The 27,940-nt window shown below is 39.1% G+C and overlaps 1 protein-coding gene across 1 annotated transcript in view; it reads right to left on the bottom strand.

Annotated features, from left to right (window-relative positions):
• The window catches only part of gnai2b (guanine nucleotide binding protein (G protein), alpha inhibiting activity polypeptide 2b), a 92,206-nt gene continuing 64,266 nt past the window's right edge, over window positions 1-27,940 (bottom strand). The window contains exons 3-9 of the mRNA XM_052130352.1: window positions 17,753-17,894; window positions 14,576-14,736; window positions 6,269-6,397; window positions 5,769-5,898; window positions 3,012-3,165; window positions 1,136-1,342; window positions 1-841 (exon numbers count right to left, since the gene is read on the bottom strand). Of these exons, the coding sequence (XP_051986312.1) occupies window positions 1,152-1,342; window positions 3,012-3,165; window positions 5,769-5,898; window positions 6,269-6,397; window positions 14,576-14,736; window positions 17,753-17,894 (907 nt within the window). The 3' untranslated portion in view covers window positions 1-841; window positions 1,136-1,151. The remainder of the gene's footprint in view (window positions 842-1,135; window positions 1,343-3,011; window positions 3,166-5,768; window positions 5,899-6,268; window positions 6,398-14,575; window positions 14,737-17,752; window positions 17,895-27,940) is intronic.

Below are 27,940 nucleotides of genomic sequence, written 5' to 3'. Positions count from 1 at the left end.
CAAAAGTTTTATCTTACATATCAACTTTTATTTTCAAGGAAATATTTTATGGTATAGAGATATTAACCCAAGTCTGTTTAAGTTTTATTTAGCTCTTAAAATGTTCCCGCCACTTTTACACTTTGATAGCGTGAATAAAACCAGCCCTATAATGTTCTACAGACAGTGAAGGCACAGACATCAAGCAAAAGAAGGAATGATACAGCAACAACAAACAAGAAATGTGTGGACAGATATAAATATTTCACATGTTAGTCAAAGTCAAGCTAGTAGAATGTGTCAAGACATTTCAGTGGCCGTAGGCATGTTATGTTGTGGTCTGGCACGTGCGAGCAATTTTATATGATCTGTCATGCAACAACATACAGTTAGAGCCAGGGATGAGTATTCGGTGCTAAAGTTTTACAAAAGTGAAATTCTGTGGTCTCTGTGCTCACATTAACTTTACAAAATAAGCATTTTGCCATCAAGTTTAATAAAATCAGCACATCCATAAACGAAGTGAATGCATTTATAGCAAAGTCCTCACCCACCCAGTTTTTAACCTGTCCAAAACAAAAACAAATATCAGAATATAATCCTGACTCGTCTCATTTTCTTTTTAGGCAGAAAATAACTCAAAATTAAATATTTACAAATTGAGAACCAATTTAAAATGAGGTTCAGGGAAGAAGGATGGTGTGATGGAAATGGTGACGTTTCTCTTTTCCTTGTTCACAAGTCTTTCACATTATCACATAAAAAAAAACAAACAAAAAAAAACATTACAATTCATATACTAGGCAGTCAAGCATTTTGTGTATAACCCACTGACCAGGTCCACCAAGTAGTTTACACCTTCCTGAGGAATAATCATAAAATAAACAAGATTAATAACAAATATCAAATTGAATGTCAACATTAAACGGCGTTATCATTTAAACATGCTTGACTTCCTTAATGTGACATGTTTTGGTCAAATTGAATAAGTAGGGCAAGACTTGATATTATCCTTTAAGAACTGATTAGATGAAATGTTTTGATAAAAGATTATAAAGACTGTCTTCTAAGGAATAAAGTGAACTGATAAAAGTAAAGAGGGACTTTAAACGTTGGATGCTTTGGACAATTTTGTGCATGTATGTTGTGTGTTAACCTCATTATTCTCCTCATTAAAAAAGGCCGCAATCCTTCAGGTTGTTTTTAATGATGACGTCGGTGACTGCGTCAAACACAAACTGCACGTTCTTAGTGTCAGTAGCGCAGGTGAAGTGGGTGTAGATTTCCTTTGTGTCCTTTTTCTTGTTGAGATCCTCAAATTTGGTCTGGATGTAACTAGCAGCCTCGTCATATTTGTTGGCTCCTATATAGAAAAAATGTACAGAAAATATTGTCAGGGGTTTACCAGACTTGGACTAATTTTTCTTCTTACTGCAACACTGAGTTTTGTTATTTAAATCTTTAAAAAGTGTTATTTAAATTTCTCGTTATTGCCACATATGTCATGTTACTATTTACTAGTTGTGACCCCAAAATATGTCACATGGCAAATTAAACCAATCTAAAGTAATCATTATTTTGATAATTGATTATTTCTTCCATTAATAGGATTAAAAAAAGCCCACTTTTCTCCTATATTTTAGAAAAGTTTATAAAAATATAAATGTATAAATTATACATTTCAATATAAATTGTATATACTGTAGCTTTTTTAAAGCCAAATATTATTACTTATATTTTAGTAAAATGGATTTATTAAAAAATATAAATGATTAAAAATCTATATAAATAATATAAATGACCAAAAAGGGCTGAAAATATGTGACAATATAAATTGCATATACTCTAGCTTTTTTTTAAAGCCAACTTTTATTTCTTATATTTTAGTAAAATGTATTTAAATATAAATGATAAAAAAAAGATATAAATTATAATAATATAAATTAATTCGTTCGTTCAAAAATATGTGCCAATACTAATATTGCATATACTGTAGCAAATTATATTTCTTATATTTTAGTAAAAAAATTTTTTTAATTTAAACACATACATACACACACACACACACACACACACACACACACACACACACACACACACACACAATCTAAATTAGGTTGAAGATATCAATGTTTCAATATAAATAGCATATTCTGTAGCTTTTTTAAAGCCAAATTTAATTTCTTGTATTTTAGTCAAATGTGTTTATGAAAAATATTTAGTATAAAAAAAATGAAAATAAAAATGTTTCAATATAAATTGCATATTTGTGTTTCATTAGACCAGAGGACATTTCTCCAAAAAGTAAGATCTTTGTCCCCATGTGCACTTGCAATCTGTAGTCTGGCTTTTTTATGACGACTTTGGAGGAGTGGCTTCTTCCTTGCTGAGCAGCCTTTCAGGTTATGTCGGTATAGGACTCGTTTTACTGTGGATATAGATACTTGTCTACCTGTTTCCTCCAGCATGTTCACAAGGTCCTTGCTGTTGTTCTAGGATTGATTTGCACTTTTCACACCAAACAACATTCATCCCTAGGAGACAGAATGAGTCTCTTTCCTGAGTGGTATGATGACTACGTGGTCACATGGTGTTTATACTTGCATACTATTGTTTGTACTGATGAACGAGGTACTTTCAGGTGTTTGGAAATTGCTCCCATGTATGAACCAGACTTGTGAAGGTCCACAATTTGTTTTGAGGTCTTGGCTGATTTTTATTTTATTTTCCCGTGATGTCAAGCAAAGAGCCTCTGAGTTTGAAGTTAGATACATCCACAGGTACACCTCCAATTCAGTACACCTTTTATCAGAAGTTAATTGACATCATTTTCTGTAATTTCCCAAGCTGCTTAAAGGCACAGTTAACTTAGTGTATATAAACTTCTGACCCACTGAAATTGTGAATTCCCACTGTGAATGCCTTTGCTTTAAAGAGAAAAATAAATAATAATTTAAAACCTGGAACATTCCTTTAAACTAGCTATACCAAAATCCCAAGAGTTCAGCTTTAATGGTTGGTGACACACAGACCTGAATATTCAGGGAAGCAGATGTTGAGAGGGCTGTGCGTTATCTTCTCTTCAAACAGATCCTTCTTATTGAGGAAGAGGATGATGGAGGTCTCTGTGAACCACTTGTTGTTACAGATGGAGTCAAACAGCTTCATGCTCTCATGCATGCGATTCTGAAACAGACCAGGGGAATTATGTTTTATGGACAAAGGTACTATACAGCAATACAACACAAGAGGGGGCTGTTAGCTGATACTTGTCTTAAAGGGATAGTTCACCCAAAAATGAAAATTCTGTCAGTTTATTCAGCCTCTTGTTACTCAAATAAGTGCATCTCTTAATTTTTGTTCTCGTCACAAAACATATATGTTTGAACATATATATGAAATCTGACCACATCTCAAATTCTGTTTTGTGTTTAACAGGACTCTGTGGTGGAAATGACATTTTTTATGTTTAATGGCTAATTTCATAGCGTACATTTTATGTATCTGAAATAAACACAATTAAATATTTTCACACTTTTTACTTGACTGAAATGTCTGTTTTCTTCAAACATTAATTGCAATCATGCTTTTCACTGCAACTTCTCTTGACTTGGTTTTGTTTGTTTACACAAACTTTTTGAAAACCGTTCGGTGTGGTGGAAATGCCGGCACAACTGTGGGAGTCGTATGTTTTGTAAAATTTATAGAAATAATGTTCACCCAATAAACATTGAAATGGTTTGTTTATTTCACTTTTTTGTTCAAATGATTATAATTTTAAACATGTAATAATTTGTATTTTAATAATTGTTTATTGAAAGTCTGGGTCTTGTACGGGGCTAAAACAATCAAATATACAGGCAATCATAAAAGGCATTTGAAAAATACAAAACATAAATGAAGACCTAGTAAAAATATATATACACATACAAGTCAGTTTTAATGAGACATTCATATATAATAAAGTTTTAATGATATAAATGATCAAAACAAGGTTTAAAATATACATATTTCAATATAAATTGCATAATTTAGTTGAAAAACTCAAACAGTTTTTAAGGCAGCAGGACATAAATAAATAAAACTAAATATTAAAATGGTTTATTGGTCATTTCACTCAATTTAGATAATTATAATTTTAACTCTTGTGCTGTGTTCCTGATTGGCTACCACTCCATGTGTTTCTGGGTCAAAATGGCCATTAATGACCATATTTTATGTTTTATGAATCTCACATAATCCATATATTATAACTTAATATTGCAAGTAACTAGAACAGGTTTTGTACCGCTTTTTGGAATTTATTGACAATAGGTCTAAACTACCTTAGCTAATGCAACTACATTTTTGATAAAAAGCATTTTTATCTAAAAGAGATTTACTATTTTTAATGTTCCCGGTTAAAAATGACCAGCCCATTAAAATGTATATACAGTAAATCTCTCGTTATTTCTAGTAATTGTTTTGCACTTCTTTTTTTAACTTATTGATGGTATCGTTGGCCTGACCTTATACAACTTATAAACATTTTCTGTGCCATTTATCACACAATTATTATTTTAATGTTGTTTTAATATTTAACAAAGAAGTTTGCTTTGACACACGTTTATTTTCTCAAAAATGGCACATACCTGTTGTGATACTGGTCAAAATTGATGTCATACAAGAAAGAACATCGGCCAAATAATCAGGGGGGTGTGTGCGTGTGTGTGTGTTTTCGGAGACTGCATGTGTGCAAGTATACATGCACATATGTGCTCATCAGATGGTTGGACAGGCTCCTGAACACTCGATTAGGGTTGCTCCGATACCAAGATTCTGGCTTTGGTACGATACCAGCCCTGGTACCTCGGGATCAATACTAACTTGAAAATGACTTGTCTAAAAGACTTCACAGCCGTTTATAACACAACACACTGATCTGTGGCTCTGCAGATGGATACTATTGGACACATTGCAAGAAAATCATTAGTAGTGTGTGTTGCATTTGTGTGTTTGTGTGAAGGAGATGACAGGGCAGAGAGGCGCCTCTTATTCATAGTGTGGCGTGCAGCACATGTGACTGTATATCATTTCATGAAATGGCATCCTTCTGCTGTTTAATGATCACACGGCTTTTTTATTACTGGTCTTTGATTTCATCTCAAAACTCACATTACATTACGCAAATGGCGGCATACTTTAAGATGGCATTGAAACTAACAACAAGATGATATTGTACCATTTTAATTGTTTTGGTATCACAATATTTCGTTAGTACCAGTATACCACACAACCCTACTGCACATTCATTTCCAATGGCTGGTCATTTTTAACCGGGAACACAAACATGTGTTACATAGTGAAATAAAAATTGCACTGGTCAAAATAACCAGAACACAACATAAGGGTTAAACATAACGAGTCTAGGACAAGGCTAAACTAAATCTATACATAAACATGTAAGATATTTGAAAAGTACCAAGGAAAAATCTCTAAGTCAGTTTTAATGAGACCTTCATAGAGGTATAAAAAAAAAGAGGGTGAACTATCAGTTTTAATTCAAATCAACCCCTGGGAGATGAAACACCCATACTGTATATAGACTTAAATTTAGGCCTGTTTTAGGTTTCATATGACTTGAAAGACTTATAGCACAAGATAATATTATCTATATCAATGGGACCTTTCTTTTGCCCATTAATGGCTTGACAAGTCTTTGCTTTTGAACACATTTGTGTGTATAAAGAAGCACACTACCAGTCAAAGGTTTGGGCTATTTGGATGATTTAGAAGTATCTAATGCTCACCATCTCCTCATCTTCTGCCAGCACCAGGTCATAAGCGCTCAAGGCCACACAGAAGATGATGGCTGTGACTCCTTCAAAGCAATGGATCCATTTCTTCCTCTCCGATCGCTGACCCCCAACATCAAACATCCTTGAGAGACAGAGCGTCATGAAAAAGCCAGAAAACCATAAGGTGATAAAAAGGTGGAGAATATTTTATGTCGAAGATATTGAGATGAAAGGACACTTTGTCCTTCGGGTGACCATTAAGATTTCTTGAGCTTCTGGCAAGAACAAACACATCCCTTTAATTTACATAAAATGCTCCTTCAGCTATAATAAATAGCCACTTCTACACATCCACAACTCTGATAGATCATAACTTAATTTTTGAAAAAGTGGCAAAATCTCCCCTTTTGTCTTCTGAAATGTAATTGTTTTTATAGCTGATTGATTTGTGTACACACTAATAAACATGTGAAAGGGACGCATCTAGACGCACAGCAAGAAAGGTTTCTCACTTGAAGTGCAGATCTTTAAAAGTGAAATGAGTCTCCACGATCCCAGTGGTTTTCACTCTGGTCCTCAAAACGTCCTGCTGGGTGGGAATGTAGTCCGCCCGCGCTATCCTGTCCAGATCATTCAGATAACTGCACAAAGACGCACACACAAAAAAGGTCACTCAAACAGCCGAGATGAATAACTGTAATCGAAATGAATCATTAACACAGAGCCTCTTCTTCTCAATGACCTTGCCAAGCACAGCATAAAATCTGCCTTCATTTATTGTATTCTGTGATATGTGGGCAGAAGCCTCATGTTTGTATTTGCTGTTTCTGTGCTGATTTTAACGATTCGACACCTGCTTCAATGTCAGATAAGGTTTGTTTATATAGCTTGTCTTACGCTTCAGAATGGAATACTAGTGTATTGCTACTGCAAGGGACCTCAAACTTTTTGTCAGCAGAACCTCTAATATGAAATAATGATATGTACAAAAAACACACACACACACACACACACACACACACACACACACACACGTTGGTCTACCTATCATTATGAGGACTTTCCATAGACATAATGACTTTTATACTGTACAAACTATAGATTCTATCCTCTAAACCTAACACAACCCCTAAACCTAACCCTCACAGAAAACCTTCTGCATTTTTACATTTTCAATAAAACATTGTTTAGTATGATTTTTAAGCAATTTGAATTATGGGGACACTAGAAATGTCCTCATAAATCACATTTATAGCATAATACCCTTGTAATTACTAATTTGTAACTTACAAAATTGTCCTCGTAAATCACAAAAACACGCACACACACACACACACACACACACACACACGACTCACCTCAATCTGGGTGGCGGAGGATAAGTCTCAGTTGCCTCCGCTTCGGAGACAATCAATGCAACGTGACTCGCTGTGCATGACACCGTGGAGACTCGCAGCATGTGGAGGCTCATGCTACTCTCCGCGATTCACGCACAACTTACCACACACCCCATTGAGAGTGAGAACCACTAATCGTGACCACGAGGAGGTTACCCCATGTGACTCTACCATACCTAGCAACCGGGCCAATTTGGTTGCTTAGGAGACCTGGCTGGAGTCACTCAGCACACCTTGGATTCGAACTCGCGACTCCAGGGGTGGTAGTCAGCGTCAATACTTGCTGAGCTATCCAGGCCGCCAAAAATAGTGTCTCTCTCTCTCTCTTTCTCTCACTCACTAACAAACAGAGACAAACACACATCCCGCCATCTATCCTTGTTTATTCAATAACTTGTTAGAAACAGCACAAGCCCTGATACTATTTCTGAAGTGAACTTTTTGAATTACAGAGGCTTGGACGCATCATTTACCAGCAACGGCAGATTCTGCTCCATATTAAGTAGTTCCATGCACAAATGCGTTTTTATGACCAGACTCGGTTTTTCAAAAAAAATTTTTAAATGTACTTGTTCATTGAACTGTTGTATATAAGCAAAATCACACACAGGCCTCATGCCTGCGGCCGAATCACAGCAGTGCTGATGTAGGGCCATATCGCACTTTTGCTTGTGTGATATTACTTTAATATCCCATTAGGAAGAGGTGGTGCAACTAAATTAAGCACTAAGTATCAAACTCACAAGTCCCTAACGATGCCCTAAGTTTGAACTGTACGTCCCAACTTAAGAGACCACACAGGTGGTGTAACCCTACCAAGATGAGCAGGGAATGTATCTGACAATGCATCGTTCATAATGGTCAACTGTTGATGTTGTTTGTTTCACAATGCGCAGCCGCCGACAGTGACAAAATTATACAAATGTGTATTTGACACCAATCCTGAATCCCGATCAATACCATGTTTTTGTTCATGCAACAAAGACCTTGTTAGCGACACAGTCAGTACATTAAAATATTTTACAGGATAATTCATTATTTTCCATGACACTTAGGTATTATTCTAATTTTCTATGACTGGAAAACTGCATTGCAAAATTCAAGGTTTTTCAGGATATGTGGGAAACCTGTGTTCACTTATTGCATTTAATCAATATTTAAAACATTTATATAATATACATTTCACAAAACCCACTGCAGTTCCATCATGAACCCCTAGAGGTTTGTGAACCTCCAGTTGGGAAACCCTGGCTTATTGCATACTGCAGTATGAACCGTATACTGCCAACTACTTTATTAAAAATGCAATATTTCATGTTTATCATTAAACAGTAGTATGCAGCATTGTTGTTCATGGCCACACTTGCATGTTTAACCCTTTAATAAATACTTCGGGTCGTTAGTGACCCGGGACCTTGTGTTCCTCATCCATTTTTTTTAGTTTATTATTCCTCAACCTTTCTCTTGAGTCTTGTTAAAACGTTAAAAAAAAAAATGTTTTTTTTTTTTTACAACTGCTTAATTACAAAAAATGTATAGGGTCATTAAATACTCAAGATATGTAAACGCACAGTTTTTATTTGTATTTTTATATCATCTATACAAGTTTGCCATTACAGGATATCCATTTATTTGTTTAGTGACAAGACAATGCACACTGATGTTGAATTATTATGCGTATTCCATATGCGTGTACACATATTATACATGCTAAAGTTGACGCTGATTTGACATTGCTATTTGACTAGGCAGCAACGTGGAAGTAAACTATATCAAGCATAACACATGAACAGTATGATATGACTATTGTCATTTGAGTGTACTACTGAAATTATGTAAATTGTGCATCTATTTAGACTCAATGTGCCTGAGAAAATACTTGTGTAGTTCAATGTGTGTTTGACAGCCAGTTGCATCTCATTAAATTTCAGATTTGAAGTAATGTATCATGTTCTTTATTTGTTGCATCATCTCGTTGATGTATGAAAAATAAAACTTTAAAATATACATCAGAATATATTCTATTCCATAATTTTTTATGGTCTTGAAAAACACTATCTGGGCATTTTGTGCCGAGTATGTAATAATGTTTGGTGAACACCCATGCATTTAAGGGTCTATTCAGCAATTGGGGTCCAGTTAACATCTTGGAAATGCATCCAGTTATTTTGCATTTTCAATATTGGTGTAAAATGCCTTTTGATATCAGTTATGGTTCATCCGTCACACTAGAAATGAATTCCACGCAGTGAGTTCCAGTTGTACACTACACATTTAAAAAAATTACGAGGTATATATTTTATGCATACAAAAAAATAGCATAATGCAAAATAGTAAGTCAGTTAAATCACTTAAGGTGAGGAATTCAACTGAACCAAGTTAAGTTTGATTTCAGTAAAGCCTTAAGAGCATCAAAACAGCTGGCTGAGAGGAAGTAGATTTTGACTGGAGGCCATAAATAGTCCTATTAGCTCAATGAGCCGTCACTGTCGGACAGACTACAGGCCTGTGCGCTTTGCAAATTAAGATGTAATTCTGACCTTTCACACATAATGGTTCAGGATGAAAAATGAAGTCATACTTTAAAAACCTTGTGGTCTCCAAAATATTCACGTTCAGTTTCATAATAATAGAGCATGGGTAAAAATATTATAACTGATGTTAAGAGATTAAATTTGCCTTATGGTTGAATCTCATGAAACCTGGGGAGAACTGGACATATTTCACACCATATTGGAAGACATTTTAGCAAATTTTCCCCCAAAACTCAATACTGTAACGCAAACAAAATAATGTAATCTGTTATTTAAATGGTAAGAAACGTCATTATATTATTAGCAGAACTACAATTAAAGCATGCCATTTCTGTGCCAATAACAGTAACAAATGGACTTCCAAAAATAATTACTTTTCAATCAGGTTTCCAAACATTAGCTATAGTTGGACAAAAAATTTGTAATAAATACTATGAACATAAAAAATATTGTGACAATATTTATGACAATTAATTTCATTTTTGACTCCGTGTCTTTGCCCTACATAGTAAAGAAAGAATTTTTTTATTTATTTATTTTTTTTTTGACATTCTATAACCACCTTAGTTGACCTCTAATAAAGAGCACAAAAGTCTGGTTATGGAAGTAAAAATCCCATTTATTTTCTCCACAGGGGAATTGATTACTAACAATAACTTACTATGAGCTCCAAGGTTTTTAATCAATAGTATATGCTTCTGCTGAAGCCAGCAGTCTGTGTTATTTCAACTTAATGTTTTATAATTCATTATATGAATTATAAAACATATAATTCATATAAGTGTAATAGCAAAATTCCTGCTGAAGAACTACACTACCCATGATCCTAAAGAGAGATCAGCCAATCAGAATCAAGGGGAAATAAACTGCAGCAAAAGAGCTCCGCAGCGACCGCCCATTCCCATACAGAGTTGGTCTCCCTACACTCTCAAACTATTTAAATACTGTATATTTTACAATAAACTTAAAATATATTGTTTCTATACTTATCAACAATTTTAAATGAGTAGTTTTATAATTTTTCCATAATTTATAATAAAATTGCATAATTCTCAATGCATCATGGGATTGTAGTTCATGCCCTTAGAACTATTTTATGAAATCCCTATGCAAGGGAAAATCCAAGATGAAAGCAAGACGGCTCTACATGGGAAAAAAACAACAACAACAAAACAATTGGGAAATTATTTAAATTGTGAAGTACACATCGATTTTTTTTCTTTTCACAATTAATAATAATTTAAAAAATGTTGCGCCTAGAAGGGTTATTTGTATTGATTGTAGGGTGAAATGACTCCAACCCATATATTTTCACACAAGCATGTGGCAACTTGAATTACCGTAATTTCCGGACTATAAGCCGCAACATTTTTCCCACGCTTTGAACCTCGCGGCTTATACAATGATGTGGCTAATATATGGATTTTTCCCGCTTTCAAATTGTATATAAAAAAAAAAAAAACATTCTGTGACGTGCTCAGTTTTTTGGCAGCGTGAAGCTTTCATTAGACCAATGAAATTGCCGAACGGGTTAAGGTCAAAACAACTTTTTTTGTTTACTGTTTAGATTAAATAGAGCGCGCTCAAACTTCCCATCATTCTGATTACGGTAGTAATTTTGTCACCCTCACCATGGCAAAGACATGGAGAAACGCATATGATGCTGCTTTCAAGTTGAAGGCGATTGATCTGGCTGCTGCACGGGAGCTTGGTCTTAATGAGTCGATGATAAGACGTTGGAAACAGCAGCGTGAGGAATTGACTCAACTAAATCTGAGGCTATTTAACTCCGACACCGAAGGAGATGACTTCAGTGGTTTCAGTGCACAGGACGAGGAAGATAGTGACCAATGACTTTCTTGCTAGGCTACTATTTACTGCACATGTTTTATTACAAGCCGTGTGTGGCAGCGGGGGCGTGGTCAAGCGCCTGTCCGGGAGAGAAAAGCGGTAAGGGCGTTTACACCTGAGCTAAATTATGTCTAACACCGGTGTCTAATTTCAAGTGCCCTGCTTCACGTGTCCTTCTTGGGAAAACTGTCACACAGGCACCAGTGTGACAGTTTTAAGCAGGGCACTTGACGTTCCAGGTAAGGCTTTTAATGGCCACAGAAATGTTTACAATCAATTTTATAAAGTTTCTCGATTCTTCTATGCGCCAACACTAGACTGACGTGTGTCACTCTCTCAGCTCTGTGGCTGCTGCCTTTTTATGCCGCTCTCCCCATGCTTACTGAAATTAGACACCGGTGTTAGACATAATTTAGCTCAGGTGTAAACGCCCTTACCGCTTTTCTCTCCCGGACAGGCGCTTGACCACGCCCCCGCTGCCACACCGTGTTTCGTTAAAGCCTGAGTAAAGTTAATTTGTTTCAATGTACCGGTAGGCACCTGCGGCTTATAGACATGTGCGGCTTATTTATGTTCAAAATAATATTTTATTTCAAAATCAGTGGGTGCGGCTTATATTCAGGTGCGCTCAATAGTCCGGAAATTACGGTATTTCACACTGTATTCTGTGGAAACAGTCTCTAAAGTGTGACAAAGGACATGCAGAAATGTGCCTATGTTCACAGGCCGATCAGTTCTAATCTTCATCTCTGTTCCCTGTGGCACACAGTGCATATGCATGTCAACACAAATATCATCACCATCAAGCATTTCTGTACTGTTTTCGACATCTGAAGCACAATGAATCAATCTGTTAAAACCAGATACTCCGACATGCCTGGACATCTCTATAAAATGCTTTAGATAAAGTGATAACCGGGTGGTTACAGAAAAATGATGTCAAAATCAAAAGTAAAAGCTTTTTGCAACCCATTATATTTCAGAGGACCACACAATATTCAACGCAGGGGGAAAAATGTAGAGTAAGACTTCAAGAATCAATTGGATGACAGGTGGTTGAAAAATAACAGGGATTTGGGATGTCAAGCACAAAAGAAATGTTGTTTCACAGCCAAGTTATTACATTTTAATTGAAGATCATGTGCAATAAAAAAAGATAATTAAGAATGTAAATAGTGTCAATTTGGATTTCATGATTGTAATTTTTTTCAAATATGTAGAAACTCCATTAAAATGGACCAAAACAATGAAAATACTGTGATCATTTACTGTATCTAATTAAGTGAATGTATACCATTTCCTTTTGTGTTCGACTGAAGAAAGTCATATAGGTTTGGAACAACATGAGGGTGAGTAAAGAATGACAGGCTTTTCATTTCAGGTTGAACTATCCTTTTTAAAGCGTCAAAGTTCATTATCTGTTGCAATGACGACAGCAAAAGCACAATACTTTTATTAATTAAATGTAAAAAACGATTCCATGTCTTCAGGCACGTTTAAACGACACTTCTCTGATCACAGAACGAGTAAATATTCAAGAATCACATTATCTTTATTCATAATTCCAATTATTTTGCTCAGAGTCATTTCTAGTATAATTAAATTCAGAAATTAAAAACAAAAATTATCTGGTGTTTTTTTGAGCAAACTGGAAGGACCCAGAATCTTCTGTAGTTTCTCTTGTTAATTTAAATTTCTCATAAATATTATTAGTGTGTTTTTCTTCTGCACTAGCTTCTATTCTACTCCAGCTACCCTGAGAACTTAGCAGTGCGATACTTTAGATATTGTTGACTTCTGTATGACAAATTGCTTGCTATGTTCCTCATTTTAAGTCACTTTTAATAAAAGTGTCTGCTAAATGACTTGATGTCAATTTCCCGCATATTCCAGCTTATTTCCTAGAACGGCTGTTTTTCCCCACAGCAGTGCTTTTCAATGGGTGTCATTTCAGAAAGTTTCAGGAAAAAGATCATTTGATGGAAGAGCGCTGGGCTTTCAGCTGTGTAGCCTGAGGAGTGTGACAGCCCATCTGCCCAACAACTTCAATGTTTCATATCAAGGATGAAGGGAACGTTGATATATCAGAAGAGTGCGGATTTCATCATCTTCTCGTCTCTTTCAACAGATGCACTTGTGCTGCAAGAAAATCTTCAACCTTCTCATCCTGGTCGAGGAGCTATCTTTAAATGGGATAGTTCACCAAAAATGAAACTTCTGTCATCATTTACTCACACTCATGTTGTTCCAAACCCATATGACTTTTTGCGGAGCAAAAGATGTTTAATGAATATTGTCTTTTCAATACAATGTCGGTTAATAGCGACTCACTTTGTAGCTAAAAGGACCAAAAAGCAGCAAATAATTAATTCATGCAAATCGTGCAACATAATCAAAGTCTTCTGTAGTCATACAACCCAAAATATAAGAAATCTTTCTGTAAAAAATCTTGACCTCTCAGAGCTTCTTCATTTGTGAAATGTAGTCACTAAAATTAGAGTATTGCCACATTTTGCACAATCCTGTTTCTAAATGTGTTTGTTTGTTTATCCTTGTTTGTACAAAGCTTGGTTTAGCTTGCCTAAAAATGACGATGTAATGCACTGAGGTTTTTATTCTGCAAATTCTCCTGTTCGCGCACATCCCTGAAATTCTTGACCTACGAGAGTTCAGCTAGTTGAAGAGCGTTGGTGATTGGTGGTGTGGAGGTGACGTTCTTTATTTATCAAATTTCCTCAATTAACTAATTTCTAAACCGTACAGTGCGTATTATAAACATAGGCTTTTTGTTCATCTATGAGTGCTGTAGTCTTTAAAAACATTTTTGAATTCAGATTCTTCCATTTTATAAATAGACCAAACATAGTAACCACAGAACTTGTCCTAAAAGGATAAGCTGAAATCGGCTTTTTTTAGACTATGATCTGTGTACGCACAACAAATTTGGTTGGACAATCAGAAAAACAATCAGTGTGTGTATATAAATGCAATGTATGATGTAAAGCTGGAACAGAATCGTGTGCATGCGCAAACATACTATGCAGCAGAGTCGTTGAGTTGATATTCTCTGGAGCGGGTGAAACAGCCCTGCACCCCGCTGTCACCCCACAGTCTGCGAATCACTTTAGCCAGATCATCGGTTAAGATTCCCTGCTCCTCAGCTGCGGCAGACAGTGCAAACAGCTGTCGTGCGTCGTCCTGTATACACACACAAACAAGAAATAAAATGAGAAAATATGCAGGGAAAGCAAATATACTGGAGTATAATGATCAGATTGTAATATCATGTTAATTTAGATATACAATGGTTATATTTGATTAAAATAATCACATACTATGGCACTTGGCATATGTACACAAATGGTATTGTGGGATACATAATTGTAGTGTTCCAGAAACCATAGTATTACCAAATCTTTTCCATTGTATATGTTATAATAATAACTTTAATTGTTATTATTTTATATAGGGCTGTCGATTTAATGCGTTAATTCAGTGCGATTAATTATACAAAAAAATAACGCATTAAAAATGTAAAACAATTACTTGTGTCCTGGACCGCAATAAGGAAGATTCCTAAGCAATTCAAGCTATGACCTGTTTTCACCAGGGGGCAGTAAGCGAAACTTCAGCTGTATGAGCAACATGCAGCTTATACAGCGAACAAACCACACTTATCAAGATCAGACAACACAACATGCGTTCTTGCGTTCAAAACAGCTTGGAGCACAAATCCGAACTTAGGGATCTCAAGACCTATTTTTCTAAGTATTAAACTACAGTTGAAGTCACAAGTTTACATACACTTAGGTTGAAGTCATTAAAACTAATTTATTAACCACTCCACAGATTTCATATTAGCAAACTATAGTTTTGACAGGTCGTTTAGCACATTTACTTTGTGCATGAAATGAGTAATTTTTACAACAATTGTTTTACTTTTAATTGACATCACAATTCTAGTGAGTCAGAAGTTTACACACAAAGTTAATTTTGCCTTTCAGCAGCATGGAAAATTCCAGAAAATGATGACAAGCCTTTAGGCAATTAGCCAATTAGCTTCTGGCTAATTGGAGTCAATTGGAAGTGTACCTGTGGATGTATTTTAAGGCCTGCCTTCAAACTCCGTGCCTCTCTGCTTGACATCATGGGAAAATCAGAAGAAATCAGCCACAACCTCAGAAAAAAAAATTGTGGACCTTCACAAGCCTTGTTCAGCAATTTCCAAATGCCTGAATGTACCACGTTCATCTGCACAAACAGTAAACAAAAGTATAAACACCATGGGACCACGCAGCCATCCAACCACAGGAAAGTGACGCATTCGGTCTCCTAGAGATGAACTTCGTTTGGAGCGAAAAGTGCAAATCAATCCCAGAACAACAACAAAGGACCTTGTGAACATGCTGGAGGAAACAGGTAGACAAGTATCTATATCCACAGTAAAACATGCCCTATAGCGACATAACCTGAAAGGCTGCTGAGCAAGGAAGAAGCCACTCCTCCAAAATCGTCATAAAAAAGCCTACAGTTTGCAAGTGCACATGGGGACAAAGATCTTACTTTTTGAAGAAATGTCCTCTGGTCTAATGAAACAAAAATGTAACCGTTTAGCCATAATGACCATCGTTATGTTTGGAGGAAAAGCTGAAGAATACCATCCCAACCGTGAAGCATGGAGGTGGCAGCATCATGTTGTGGGGGTGTTTTGCTGCAGGAGTGACTGTTGCACTTCACAAAATAGATGACATCATGAGGAAGGAAAATTATGTGCATATATTGAAGCAACATCTCAAGACATCAGCCAGGAAGTTAAGCTCGGTCACAAATAAGTCTTCCAAATGGACAATGACCCAAAGCATACCTCCAAAGTTGTGGAAAATGGCTTAAATTACAAAAAAGTCAAGGTATTGTAGTGGCCATCACAAAGCCCTGACCTCAATCTGATAGAAAATTTGAAAAGGCGTGTGTGAGCAAGGAGCCCTACAAACCTGACTCAGTTACACCATTTCTGTCTGGAGGAATGGGCCAAAATTCCATGCAGCTTATTGTGAGAAGCTTGTGGAAGGTTACCCAAAACGTTTGAATCAAGTTAAACAATTTAAAGGCAATGCTAACAAATACTAATTCTAAAGTGGATGTAAACTTCTGACCCACTGGGATTGTGTTGAAAGAAATAAAAGCTGAAATCAATCATTCTCTCTACAATTATTCTGATATTTCACATTATTAAAATAAAGTGATCCAAACTGACCCAAGACAAGGAATGTTTTCTATGATTAAATGTCAAAAACTGAGTTTAAATGTATTTGGCTAAGGTGCATGTAAACTTCTGACATCAACTGTAACTATTTATAATTATTTCATCATTATATATTAAATTAATCTTATTATACTGTTTTTTTCCCACTCAAAAAATGTAAAACAATGTCAACATTTCATGCTTATTTATTGTTGCATGCATGTCGAACCACGTGTTTCTCTCTTAAAATGACTCTTTACGGGGCGCAAGCCTTTCAGTTGTCACAGAAATGCAAACAGACCGACACATTACAAAATGTTCAACAAAAGTAATGTACTTAAAAGTAATTAAATTAATTGAAAGTCAGTAACTGTAATCTAAAATGTAATATATTACATTACTTTTTAACAAACAATTACATTAAAGCCAACACTGATTACAGTAATTCAAAATAAAACTCATTCTCATTACTGTAACGCCAAATAATAAAGTATTTCATAGTAGTATGTTACACTGCCATTATTTTACGTATTTAAATAATAAATAATTGTATAACAGCATAAGGCTTACTGTATTAAAGTAATGAGAAAATAATGATAATCACCATAAAGAATAATAGAATAACAATTACATAATGGTAATGAAAAAAATCTGCATTATTGTCATGAAAATAATGTTACAATGCAACCAGTCTCAATGGTCCTAAAGATAGGCTTCAATTTATTTATGCACAGTAAAATATCTGATTTTATTCTCTTTTTTATCTTTATTATTTTAGGTATACACAAGTTTTTGTGAGGTTTTTATGTCATGTTTTTGTTTCCTCACATTCAGTTGTTACAAATACTACATTGAAACAGAACATCAGAAATGTAAAGTTAATACAGTGTGCTGCACTCTCTAAATGATATATTCCCACCATGACATACTTACTCATCCCAGACATTGTGTCAAGGTGTACAGGCATCTTACCACTCTTGCGGTCTCTCCATAGTCTATCTTGAGGTTGCTCATTGCTTTAATAATGGCCATTATGGACTGGATGGTGTTGCTGTAGACGACGGCTCTGTACTGCTTACACTCGTCTTCTGAGTAACCATCTTCATGGATGATCCTAAACAGAGAGCAGAATGTATTCATTAAAAAAAGTTGGCCTTTTACATCATCAAAACATGTTAAAATGTGATTTGGTAATGTTTGGTGTAACATATGGATGCACAATATACTGGTGACCACATCCGCGTTGGCTACGAGTTTCGTTTTTTGTTTGAATCGTTATTGTATTTTCAGTATTTATGGTTTGTTCACATCATGTTGGAATTACCATAACTGTAAGATTGTACGTTACGAGTGTTGCTATAGAAACAAACCACTTCTGTTCACATCTTGTAATTATGGTAACTCCAACATGACGTGAAAGCACAAATATTACACAGCTATCTGGAATACTTGATTCTGATTGGTCAATCGCAGCATTCTCTGGTCAGATATTATTGTATACTGTCTGCTAAACTGTATAATTGACCTGTGCTAATTTTAGGTCTCTTCTCACATAATATAATAATTTAAACATTGTTATGTACCATTTATTTGGTAGGTAGTGTCGCATCTCAGATCCCATGATCGGGGTTTATTTTTTGTGATAATGACTAGCTGACTGTACAAACTCCCTTACTGTATCAGTCTAATTAAGTCAATATTGGAAGCAGACAATATGAGACAAATATAAATACTATACTCTTTTTTTTTATATTTCCTAATGTCATCGCTTTCCAAATTCTGTGGTAATTGAGAGTATTTCTGAAGCGCTACATTTTTGGTAGAGCAAAACACCGTTCTGGTGTGGAAGAAAGGTGTAAACATAGCAAAATTGACAGATTTTCTAAACAAAATATATTAATGTGGGTGAGGCGGTCTAATTATTAGCCATCGTCATTTGGATCAATGACGTGATGCAATTTTTTTTCATCCAGATCTATTATTTGAAATTAGATAAATGCAATCCCCATAATACAATTACTTAAATGCAGCTTTTTCACAGGCTGAATGTAAAAAAAAACACTTACACTTGTGGTGTAACCGTCCATGAAAAAAAATAATCAGTTGATATGTTGATATAAAAATCTATGATAAGAGCAGTCCAGAATAATATATTATTTCTTTAAAAAAATAAGATTTATCCAAATTAAATCATGTGGTGTAACTAACATGTAGGTAGCCATTATGTTATGTTAACCAAGAGGACCCCTTTAGACCCTCAAGTCTGAGTGCAAGTGTTAATAACGAGCCTTTTTTATTATCTTGAAGTGTGTTTAAAAAAACTTTTGAAATTAGAGATTGAGCTAAGATTTAGTAGTTTAAGACCTTTTACTTGGTTACACCACATGACATGCGGTAGAGCCCTTCTACATACAGCCTACATAATTAGCATAAAGCGGTGGTCCCATAGACATTCTATGGTGGTACTATCATGAAACGCTAGCTAATCATTATGCTTTCTCCTATGATAGAGCCACTGAGGTAGTTATCTCAATAAATAAAAGAATCTCTCACTTCCCGGTCACTGAAAAAATTATGGAGAAATGAGCTCTTAGCCCTAATTGATGTACAAAATAAGCCCAGATCACACTTGTAATAGAAATCAGCGTTTCCCGCAGCACTTTGAAACTAAGGCGGACGCCTAAGCAACATACGCCTGCCGCCTTAACTACGTCGTCAAAAAAATATATATGAGCGATATTCGCGTGTTACTCTGTCCTGTTTTCTCCCTTTCCATCTTTAAATATGTGATAAGCCTTCGTGTTCACTTCAGTCTTGTTATCAGCTGTTCTTCCAGGCAGCGTGCGTGTGTGCGTGTGTGTGTGTGTGTGTGTGTGTGTTCACCTGAGCCTCATTGGTCTGTCACTGCTCGTCAATGTCAGAATATTTGAGATGACCAATCAAATCAAAGTAGGCGGGCTTTATGTTCACAGCGCGAATTTTAGCAGAGCGACTCAACGCTAATCTAAACTTCATTCACTTTCCATGTACAGATCAAGACAGACTTGCGGAACAGACTGCAGGGGAACAGTCTGACAGCCTGCATGAAAATATGCATAAATGGTCCACTCGTAAAAGAGTGCAATTACCGAAGGGCCCTTGAATTGTTTTTTTCTAAACCAAGGAGGATAGCCTGTAGCGATGCTAGGTGTCAGCTCTGCCATAAGCAGTGATTGTAATAAGCTTTGCACATTTTGACGGACTATTAGATGTAATGTTATTACCTTGACAAACTAATACATCATTAAAAAGATATGACTCAAGTTCCAGTATTTGTCTTAATTTGTGTCAGGAGTTATGCAATTCCAAATACACCCCTGGGGACCCGCCCCTTACCAAGTGCATAAAACACTAGTACGCGCTATCTTACCTCAGTGAGCATATTCGCTTCTCGTGCAGCAAGCGGGGAAAGCTTGGTGGATCTCTCCACTCGATGTTTCAGAGAACCAGGGTTATGATAGTAACCTATTGTTCTCTTTCATCATCTCGTGTTCGAGATCCACCTATGGGAGATATGGACAGCTCCCCGATTGCCCAATACACTACAATGAGGCCCTGAAAGCCAGAGGACGGTCACCTCGAAAGGCGGTGCATGACACGTCACACGGAAACCACCCCACAAAGTGAGGAAGCCACTTTAGCAACAAAGAATAGCATATGGTAACATGCATTCGTGAATAAACCTGACCGCACTATCATGGTGAATATATGGTGCCAGGTGCAGAGTAGAAACATGCTTAGTGACTTTAAAGTGCTGGACTAGGCAGCCCAGACTTAAAGAGGGGTGGAGGGCCTAAGAGCACAAAGCTACAAAGAGCCGACACCCAGGACAGAATGAGCTACCGGGATTCTGGTAACATCTAGCCGGTAGTATCTGGCAAGCGTATGGGGAGAGGCCCAGCTTGCAGCTGCACATATGTCCTGCAAAGAGACTCCCTTAAATAGAGCCCAAGAGGCAGCCATACCTCTAGTGGAGTGAGCTCTGATGCCCTCTGGGGGCTGCACTCCCTTTGATTCATATGCCAAAGATATAGCTTCCACAAGCCAATGAGAAAGGCGTTGCTTGGAAATGGGGTTCCCTGAGTGCGGGGGCCCCAAGAGATGAAAAGCTGGTCGCCTTTTCTAAACGAGCTGGTCCTGTCTAAGTACGCCCGCAGGGTACGTACAGGACACAAAGCGTTCAACCTCTGATCCTCTGTGGATGAGAAAGGAGCTGGGTGGAACGCGGAAAGCTCAATCACCTCACACGTGAATGCCGGGAAGCATTTTGGCATAAAGGCCGGGTTGGGCCTGAGAAAAACCTCATCTCCACTGAGAGAGAATTTAGTGCACGAGGGATGAACAGAGAGTGCATGCATATCACTGATCCGCTTGGCAGATGCCAAGGCCAAGAGCAAAGCTGTCTTGAAAGACAAATTCTTAAGGGAAATACTCCCCAGGGGCTCAAACGGCTGTTGAGACATTGCGTCCAGCACCACGGAGAGGTCCCATTCAGGAACAACTCTCCTGGGGACTGGAAGAGAGCGGCGTGCGCCCTTCATAAACCTACGAATAAGGGGGTGTTGCCCCACCGTAGCGCTGTCGAACCCCACATGTCATGCAGCGATAGCCGCTAAATAGACCTTAATAGTGGAAAAGGATCTTCCCTTGTCCATAAGGTCCTGCAAAAAGCATAAGATGTCGGTGATTGAGCGCTGATATGACGTTACCCGTCGCCCTTCACACCACTCTTCGAACACCCGCCACTTACAGTCGTAAAGAGACCGTGTTGAAGAGGCTCTGGCACACTGAATGGTGGCCACAACACGTGGGGAGCCCCAATGTGTTTAAGTTGGCCCTCTCACGGGCCAGGCCCAGAGGGCCACCCTGTCCGGGTTCGGGTGATAAATTTCCCGTTCAGCTTGAGACAAAAGGTCTGTCGCGAAGTGGGAGGGGCCATGGCTGGGCATACAGCAGAGGGATAATCTCTAAGAGCCACGGCGCCTTGGGCCACCTGGGAGCTATCAAAATCATGGTCAAGCTCTGTTCCCTCACCCTGGCCAGAGACGGCGTTATGAGGCAAAGGGGAGGAAATGCATAGAGCAGCACGTTGGGCCACGGGTGGGCCAGTGCGTCCACGCCGAGGGGGGCGTCCTCGTCCCGTAGCGAGAAGAACATAGCACAATGGGCGTTTTCGTGCGAGGCGAAGAGATCTACGGTTGGCTGGCCGAACCTCCTCCACAGTAGACACACTATCTGAGGATGGAGGTGCCAGTCTCCGTAGAGCGGGTTTCCTCTTGACAAGAGGTCTGCACCCCTGTTCAGTATGCCCGGGACATGGGTCGCCCGTAACGACAGGAAATGCCGCCTGCTCCATACTAACAGCCTGTGAGCGAGAGCATGCAGCTTGGAGGAGCGCATCAACCCCTGGCGGTTGATATATGCTACAGCTGTCGTGTTGTCGCAGCGCACCAGCACATGATGCCCCTGCAAGCGGGGCAGAAAGTGATTCAGAGCCTTCCACACAGTGAGGAGCTCTAAATAATTTATATGGGCTGAGTGAAGTGTGCTTGGCCACACACCATTCACTGTTCTGCCCTCTTGCGTGGCTCCCCATCCTGTTAAGGACGCGTCTGTCGTCACTACTTTCCACAGCATAATCGCCCAGAGAGGGGTCCCATGCGCGTAGAACTCTGCGTTCCTCCAGTGGCGCAGCGCTGCTGTGCACGCAGCGCGTCACTGTGACAGAGCGGCGGAGATCGCTTAAAGAGCTGAGATGGAGTTAAAACCCACTTCATGAACGCCCTCATTCTCAGAAGACCCAAAGGCAGGACATGTATAGCCGCAGCCATAAGACCCTGTAGCCTGAGACATGCGCGAAAATGTATTCTCGCCCCTTCTTTGAATTGTGAGAGGCAATTCATTAAGGAGAGAACGCGCTCTTGTGAGAGACGCCACGCATTGTAACCGAATTCAGCTCCAAACCCAGAAAAGTAACTCTCTGCGCGGGAGTGAAATTGCTCTTGCTCACGTTCACTCTGAAGCCGAGCGCTGTGATGTGAGCGAGCACACGGGCAGTGTTTTGCATGACGATCTCTCTCGAATCGGCTATAATCAGCCAATCGTCTATGTAAGTCAGGATTTTGAGCCCCGCTATTCTCAGCACACGTACAAAACACTCTTGGACTGAGTGCTAGGCCAAATGGAAGTACTGTGAATTCGTAACATATGCCTTGGAAGGCGAAACGAAGAAACTTCCTGTGTGGCGGGTAAAAGTTGATGTGAAAAAACGCATCTTTCAGATCGATCGACGTGAACCAATCGCTCTGTTTTATTGCACGAGAGAGAACGTTGTGGGTTAACATTCTGAAATTGTATTTCCTTAAATGTTTGTTCAACACTCTGAGATCCAGAATAGGACGAAGTGAACCATCCTTTTTTGGAATCAGGAAATAACGGGAGTAAAAACCCTGTTGACATTGATGCGGAGGTACCACTCGCACCGCCCCCTTCTCGAGAAGAGAAGAGATCTCGTCTTTCAGAATGTGCGCGGAGTTCTCTTCTGTGTGAGAAAAGATAACTCCGCTGAAACGTGGCGGTTTTCTGGCAAACTGAAGTCTGTAGCCCTTCGTAATGGTGCGACTCACCCATTCTGGGGCAGACACAGACTGCCAGGCTGTCACGTGTGACGTGAGAGAGCCCACACTCACCGGCGAGTTGCCTAGGGCAGGCAATACAACCGGATCGTTCATTTGTGATACAATGGCGCCATCTAGTGGACAACTTAGGGGCGACATGTAGAATTTCAGGGGAACAACAGCACTTGGCAGAGCTTTCGCTCTCAGTGTTTGATATTTTTGTTGTTCTTGTTTTTTTTGTTGTTTTTATTTTTGAAACACACACACAGGGAATTGAACCTTTATTGAATGTGTGTGAAGTGGTTTGTGCAAACTGTGAAGAGACTGTGGTTGAGCACTTTTCAACAGTGGAGGGGCACACCTGGACAGTGAATTTCCCCCCAGTTCTGGAACTGGAAGGGGAATTTTTTTTTATGGATCACACCTGAACTTGTGACATGTCCATATTGAACTGGGGTTGGGCACCCGAACGAGGGAAAAGGGGCCCTCGAGCTGAGAACTTCCTCCTTTTGGGTAAAGGGAGGAAAAAACTCAAGCTTGTGTCCACTGGGCTGGTCGCCTGAAAACCTGGACCGAGAAGCCCCTGGAGCTGAGCATCATGTAGGCCTCTTCCTCTTCCCGTCCGACGGGGTAGAGTGGGTGGGCTTTTTCGCTGCAGACGCCGCGAAGGATGTCTTACCCCAGGGCTTAGGAGGATGGTTGGGCTGCTGGCTAGGCTGCTGGCTGGGTGGCCTGCTGCGAGCCTTAGGCCTGGCTGTATTACGGTACGGCCGTCCTGTGGCTGGGGCCTGAGAGGGCCATGCGGGGGGCTGGTGTGGAGTGGCCTTTCTAGGCAGGCACAGTTTAAACGCCTCATCCTCCTTCTTATCATCGCACCGCTGTTGCATAAGTGCAACAACAGGGCCAAAAAGAACCTGGCCTGGTTCCACTGGGGCTCCTGCTATGCGTCTTTTCTCGCTGTCGGGCAGACCAGAGAGATTGAGCCAGAGGGCCCGTTCCCCCACAACACATAGGGCCATGGAGCGTCTGCCGGCTTGGACAGCCTGGCGGGCGTTACGAAGGACCAGGTCGTTCACGGTAACGATCTCCTTCCACAGCATCGGCGATGGCACGCCTTTCTCCAAATGAGTGCTCATGTCCTCCAACAGCTCGGCCTGGTAGGCCGAGAGGAGGGAGGAAACATTTAGAGCCCGTACCGCGAGAGCCGAGGCCTTGTACGAGACCTGGAAGACAGATGCTGAGAAGCGGTCCATCTTATTAGGGAGAACTGGCTTAGGAGGGGCCAGTAACCCTCCCTGCGAGGGGTTAAGGTGTCTGGCGATCGAGGGCTCGATGGTGGGAGGGTCGCCCATGCCACACGCTGCCATATCCTTAACCTCCAGACCCGCTAAGCCGTGCTTAAGATCTAGCGGGTCCTTCCAATAGAATCGCATGTGCTTAGCGCACGCAGGGAGTACAGGCATGAGCTGCTTCCTAGGACCGGAAGGGGGACCTAGGAGTTTGCCGTCATACACATCCCTCTCTTGGTCGGCGGCGTTCTGGAGGGCCGGCCATTCCATGCCGAGACGAGCGGCCGCTCGCTCACACACCTCGAGAAGGACCGCGTGCGGCAGTGTAGTCGAGCCGCTAACCGGGGGAGCTTGGGCGGAAGGGGTGGTTAACTCGTCGTCCTAGCCCTCAAGTATAGCGTGGTCCTCGTCCTCGCCTGAGCCGGGCGGCTCGTCGTCGAACGAGGAAATACCGGGAAGGATTTCCTCGAGTAGGCCCTCGTTAGACTGGTCAGCCCAACTGAGAGCAGGCATGCTCTGGGAAGTCCCCGGAGCTGTAACGCTTTCACCTACTCCAGTGTCCGAATCGTAATGATCGTCCGTGCCTTGAGAGGATGCAACCTTGAGTCTTCGTCGAAGAAGCTTCCTAGGCAGGGTGAGGCAATGGGTGCAGTTCTCAGGAAGTGAAAGCGCTTCCTGCGCGTGTCTTAGTCCCATGCACACCACGCAGAAGGGATGGGCATCCCTCGCGGCAATGAGTGAACCGCAGGCGGCAGGGCATGCACGCGACTGCACGTCCGGTGGGTTACCGGAGAGCTTGTGCTCCATTGGAGAGGTGAAAGTTGATTAAACAGGCGGGCAGCCTGAGCAAATCCAGGTAGCGAGCGTGGGTGGCTTGCAACCCGAAATAATCGCAACTAAACGCAACCGTCTGACAAACACGCCTGGCGGAGGCTGATCAAATGGATATTTCCTCCTGTTGACTGTGGTGAAGTCAGCGAAAACCGTAGAGCTACGAAGCAAAGAGGTCGCGAGAAGCGAATAACAACTGAGGTAAGATAGCGCGTACTAGTGTTTTATGCACTTGGTAAGGGGCGGGTCCCTTACCGAGCATTGGACACGCGCTTCTGTCTGTCAGGCCAGACTTGGTGCAATTGGACGCTTCTGCAGAGGTCAGGTGCGGATGCCCTTCCCATAGGTGGATCTCGAACACGAGATGATGAAAGAGAACGTCATATAATGTTTAATTGTAGTGCTTTCAATATAGTAAAGGGTGAATATAATTTACAAAATCACTCCTTTTTGTTTATATTAGCATTTATCTTTCAGAATTGGGGTAGTAGATTTTAAAAAGATTTCTCATTTTTATCACCTCGGACAACCTTATTTGTCAATGACCCGTTTATTTTCTATATGGAATTCTACATCTGTTCATTCCTGGTGTCTCACTACACAATGTTATACATTATTTACTTTATACTGCCAGATATTTATTGTCAAGCACAGCAAAAATTATGTAAACTAGATTTCAGTGCTGGATTGGTAACTTGCATCATTTAACGAGTTCCAGATTTATCAATGTCAGCACATTTTGCAGTCTGCTCTTAGTACGAGTGAGTCAGCATATCTGAAATAAGGGAAAAGCCGTACACACATTATGTTTGAAATCACGTCTTTATCTAATTTATTAAAAGACCATAGAATATTAAATAACTCGGTCAATATTTTTAAGGCTCTGTGGTATGATGGTAACAGTTATTGTCTTTGCAATACTGTTGCGTTCAAACCTGCATGTAACTGTGCTGCTCTCCTCTCATGAAATATGGATTTAGAGCCAAGCAGCCCAAGAGGAATGTAAATTATAAAGCCATTCAAGGCTTTTACTTCTTTCTCTGTGTGCCACAAACTGTTACTAACACTGAAAAATATAGAGCAATCAAACCGTAGTCTTTCAGAGAATGTGCATCCTTTTCATTCAAGAAATTAAAGACCTTGGGAAAATATTCAATGTAGCTCCAAAGGTTTGTGCTCAAAAAGTTAATTATTAATTTATCATACATAACCATGTCCTCTGACTGTTCTCTCAACTCTAGATAATATTATGTTCCTTCTTTCTCAGTTGTGTAAATGTAAAAAGAAATATTCAAACTGGGTTACAGAAGAATAAAATCTTAAATGCATGGTTGAATGCAGCTTGGAAGCAGTTGAAATGTAACCCACCCTTTTCAAAAACCAGGTGCAAGTACTATTATTTCTCCAAATAACCTACAGAACGCAAGAAACATGCTCATTCTTATTGTATGGACTCATAGAAATCACCTAATTGGAAAATTGACACATGGGCTGCATCACCATTCACACACTATGCATCCAAAGTAGTATGCATGATTAGGATCAAATCATAGTTGAAAAAGCATCCTGTGCATCCATGTCTATTTGTGGTCTAATATTTCCCACAATCCCTTGCGTATCACAAGCACTTTTGACATAAACGTGCAGGACATGAATTATAGATATCTACAATATCTGATATTCACTAGTTGAAATGCAAATTCTTGAGATCAGCAATATAATTTCTACTAGTGAAAAGTTCATTTTAGATATCTGGAATTTGCTTACAGATATCAGAAATTAACAATGACACTAGTATAAAACAAACTTCAAATATCAAAAATCTGCATTTTCTCTGGTTGTAATTCAATTGTTGATAAATTCACATTATAGCAGTAAAAATGTTTGTCTGATGTGTTTGACGTGTATTTGAAATTCCATGAAGTACGAATAAATCAAAAGGAGTGAATGACATATTCAACAAGTGAAAAGGCAGTTAAAGAATTTTTATTTCTGCAAATAATGATGTCTTGTTTTGATAAACAATTCACGATTTTACTAGTGCAAAAGTAATTACTTGAAAAAATAAGCATTTACGATTACAAATAATTCCATTGTCGATATCAAGAATTAACATTTTAACTAGTGAACCAAAATTATAAATATCTGTAATTCCTTTCATAAACGTGAGAATTTTAAAAAGCATGCATAGATGCACAGTTAGAAAATTATCTGTTCTATTTTCCTAAAGTTCTTGTTAAGTTTGTGCTGTTGGAGTTTGTGACTATTCGCTTTAGAATTATTCTGTTGTAAAAAACTAAACAAATATTCAATATTTCAGTCGTGTTATTTTTTTGAGTTCTGCATTGTTATACATCCATAATTCCCTGAATATGTATACACTG

Source organism: Xyrauchen texanus, chromosome 7 (assembly GCF_025860055.1).
Source record: "Xyrauchen texanus isolate HMW12.3.18 chromosome 7, RBS_HiC_50CHRs, whole genome shotgun sequence".
NCBI lineage: Eukaryota > Metazoa > Chordata > Actinopteri > Cypriniformes > Catostomidae > Xyrauchen > Xyrauchen texanus.
The sequence above is the reverse complement of the archived record's forward strand: the minus strand, read 5'-3'. Positions and strand labels throughout refer to the sequence as shown.